Here is a 3,501-nt window from a genome sequence, read left to right as displayed (position 1 = left end):
CCCCCCCCGTTACACCTCAAGGACGTTCCCTGAAAAGTACTTGGGCAGCTCCCCACAAGACCAGCCGCTAGGAGCCTGCCGAGTCTTTGGTCTACAGCTCGGGGACAAGCCCGGCCCTGCCCAGAAGGGGGTGCTACCTAAAAAAAAACAAAAAACCCATGCCGTGAAAATGTACTAAGTTATAAAATCATGTATTCTTATAATCAATAAATGCAAATGTTGCAACAAATTTTTGTGGGTATTTGACTATTGATACTTATGCAATACCAAGATTAAGAATTCCAATACATATCTCTAAAGACGTTTAACCAGATAACTGACAACCAGTCACCGTACAGCGGAACGGGTGCTCTTTCAGCACTCCGTTCAAGTGTCCTGTTTTCAGAGACAGATGTGGAAATTCCACGCAGATCCAGCTGATGAAGGGCTAGCCTCTGAACGCCCGTTTCAGACATCCTCTGTCATCACAGCTGGTATCGCTCAGAAACCCACTCATACAAAACTGGTTCCACTGATTTCAGGAAAAGACTGGTGCAGGTCTATCAGGGGAACGCCCCTCCCCCCCAAAACAAACAAACAAACAAACACTGAGTTCAGTCTCCAGCCTCAAGACCCTCCCAGCCTCAGGGACAGCCCTGCCCAGAAGGGGGCGCTGGCGACACTTACAGGAATGTGAGGTAGTGGCACACGTCCGTTTGCTTTGGCACTTTCCTGCATCTCTCTGCGATGCTGCTTTCGGAGTCGGTATGGCGGGATCCCGTCTCTGCCAAAAGGAGGGAAGGAAGGAAGGAAGGATGGATGGATGGAAGAGGGACCCTGAGCAGCACCTCCAGGCGAGGCCGGGCACGGAGCACCACAGCAGCCGCGCTCTCCGTCGGGGTCCTCGAGAGGTGGCCGCCACACAGAAGCAGCAGCCGCGACACAAAGGCTGTCCCCTGTCCCAGCAGACTTGGCAGCTATCCTCTCCGCCTTGGGAGGCCCCAGGGATCTGTGAACCTTGCTCTCCTACGGGCGGAGACAACAGACGTGGCGAGGGGGCCCAAGGGACACCTGAGTGGGGGGGGCACACACACATAGACACACAGAATTCCCTGCTACGGGGGGTGGCGGCGGCTACTACAAGCACAGACGGCTTCAAGAGGGAATTGGATAAACATCTGGAGCAGAGACCCATCAGTGGCTCTTGGCCACAGGGTACAGACAGGGACTCTCGGTCTGGGGCAAGGGATGCTCTTTTTGGTGCTTGGGGGGGCAGCAGTGGGAGGGCTTCCAGTGTCCTGGCCCCACTGCTGGACCTCCTGATGGTGCCTGATGGTATTTTTGGCCACTGTGTGACACAGAGTGTTGGACTGGAGGGGCTTCTGGCCTGATCCAACACTGGCTTCTCTCTTATGTTCTTATGAGCCCTGCCCAGACGCCCTCACACGGCTGAGGGACGGCACCCAGCCAGGCGTTTCCGGCTGACCGCCGGTTTGTGCACCCCACGCAGGGCAGCCTCAGTGCCCTCTGGATGCCGTGGGAAGGAGTTCCGGGGGGGGGACCCCCACCCCCAGATAGCAGACTAATCTAGAAGTATGACACCCAGACATGTCTCCATTTTCTCAGCGGCTGGCAGGTTTCTGAGTGGAGCGCTCTAAGTCCCAGGGTCCCCTTCACGCAACTTGGTTTCTAGAGCAGCAAGCCAACACAACCCCGCTTCCCTCTCTGGGCAGTGCCCTCTTGGGTACTCTGCGTGAGCAGCCCTTGCCGCATTTCAGCGCAGGGTGCCGCGGGTGCCTTCACCCTCTGCCCAGCGGGGCAATCTGAATGAGGCCCCAGCCCCCCCCCCGCCAGGGTCAAGCAAGGGCGGGCCCTCTCCCCGTGCAAGGTGGACGGGAGCCACCGCCGCTCCCCCTGGAAGCCCTGAGGATCAAGCCGAGCCCCCGCGAGTCCCCTCGGGCACTCACACACTGCTGTCTGTCAGGGACATGGTGTCCGCATCACTGGACATGCTGTGCTGCTCGCTGTCGTTGGCGCTCGTGACCGGGGCCAGGGCGTAGCCTGTGTTGACGTAGTACGGGTTCACCGGCTCCCTCCAGGGCCCGTGTCTGCAAAAAGAGAAAGACGCAGCTGCAGCTGGAGCGACTGCCACCAAATCCACCTGGACAGAGGGAGACTCAGGGCGGCTCCTTAGGCACCAGCCTCTGACCACGGACCCATCCAGATCAGTGCCGTGGCGCTCCGAGGTCTTTCCTTGCACCTGCTACTTGAGATCTTTTAACAGGCAATGCCAGGGACTGAACCGCCAGGCCTCCTGCCTGCCAAGCAGATGTCTGCCCAGCCAGCCGCAGCCCCTCCCTCCTCAAGATTTACACTTGGCACAACCCAAGTCCCATCAGCCTTGACGGCAACAGGAAGGATGAGAAGCCTGAACCATGCGAGAACGGGGGGGGGGGGGGGCTGGGGGCTGGTCACCTTCTGCAGAAAAGTGACCCCATTCATAAAGCCGTGATGATCACGCACTGGGGCGCTTCCTGGTGGAAGACCTCTGGCTTTGCGAGGGCTGAATCCCTGGCAAACAGTCCCCCCCCCCTCCTCCAAGCACTGAGTCACGATCCAACGGGAGCAGAGAGCACAGCTGGTGTCCCAAAGGAGGACCAAGCGGCAGTGGCTCAAGAACGGGATCCCGCGTCCCACACACACAACAGGGGAAGCCCCGGATGGACCTCCAAGCGGTCCCAGGACCCTACCTTAACAAGGGCGAGGGACAGTGTGGTGCGGCAGAGAGAATGCCGGGCTTAGGAGAGGGAGACCCTGGTTCGAATCCCCACGGGGGGGGTCCAGGGGCCAATCACCATCTCTGACTAACCAACCTCGCAGGGCCGTTGTGGGGATAAGACAGAGGAGTTTAACCACGCACGCTGCCTTCACCTCCCTGGCTTAAAATGTGCACAAAATGGCAACAGGACTCCAAGCAACGGGTTTAAGTTACATGCAGAAAGGTATCGGCTGGAGATTAGGAAGAACTTTTTCACGGTCAGAGTGGTTCAAAGGTGGAATCAGCGGCCTGGGGAGGTGGTGGTGAGCTCCCCTTCACTGGCAGCTTCCAAGAACAGGCTGGACGAATATTGGTCAGAGATGCTTTAGGCCGGTCCTGCATTGGGCAGGGGGGTTGGACTAGATGGTCTCTATGGCCCCTTCCAACTCTCTATGATTCCATGATTCTAAGAGGTGGGTTCACTGGGTTCAGCTGACCTAGTCCAGTCACATGAAAAACATGCAGCACCTGGGGGGGTGGGGGTGGGGTGGGGTGGGGAGCATCCAGTTACTCGAGAGTCCTGCCACTTCCACGGGAGACACTCCTAAGACAAAGCAACAATCCACGGACAGGATTCCCGCTGAGCAACCCTGACTTCCCAAGGGCTTGCATACTGCTGTGCCATTGCTCTGACCCATTGAAAGAATCTCGAACCCAGCCCTTGACTGATGGCACAGTCAGTGTGATGCACATGGGGGGGGGGG

General features: G+C 58.1%; 1 protein-coding gene across 2 annotated transcripts in view; it reads right to left on the bottom strand.

Annotated features, from left to right (window-relative positions):
• The window catches only part of AXIN1 (axin 1), a 19,192-nt gene that overhangs the window by 7,668 nt on the left and 8,023 nt on the right, over positions 1-3,501 (bottom strand). For both annotated transcript variants that reach the window (XM_015409913.1, XM_015409914.1), the window contains exons 2-3: positions 1,947-2,087; positions 667-763 (exon numbers count right to left, since the gene is read on the bottom strand). In XM_015409913.1, coding sequence (XP_015265399.1) covers positions 667-763; positions 1,947-2,087 — 238 coding nt within the window. The remainder of the gene's footprint in view (positions 1-666; positions 764-1,946; positions 2,088-3,501) is intronic.

Source organism: Gekko japonicus, unplaced genomic scaffold (genome assembly GCF_001447785.1).
Source record: "Gekko japonicus isolate JY-2015 unplaced genomic scaffold, Gekko_japonicus_V1.1 scaffold78, whole genome shotgun sequence".
In the NCBI taxonomy this organism is placed as follows: Eukaryota; Metazoa; Chordata; class Lepidosauria; order Squamata; family Gekkonidae; genus Gekko; species Gekko japonicus.
This window is presented reverse-complemented; position numbering and strand designations above follow the sequence as displayed.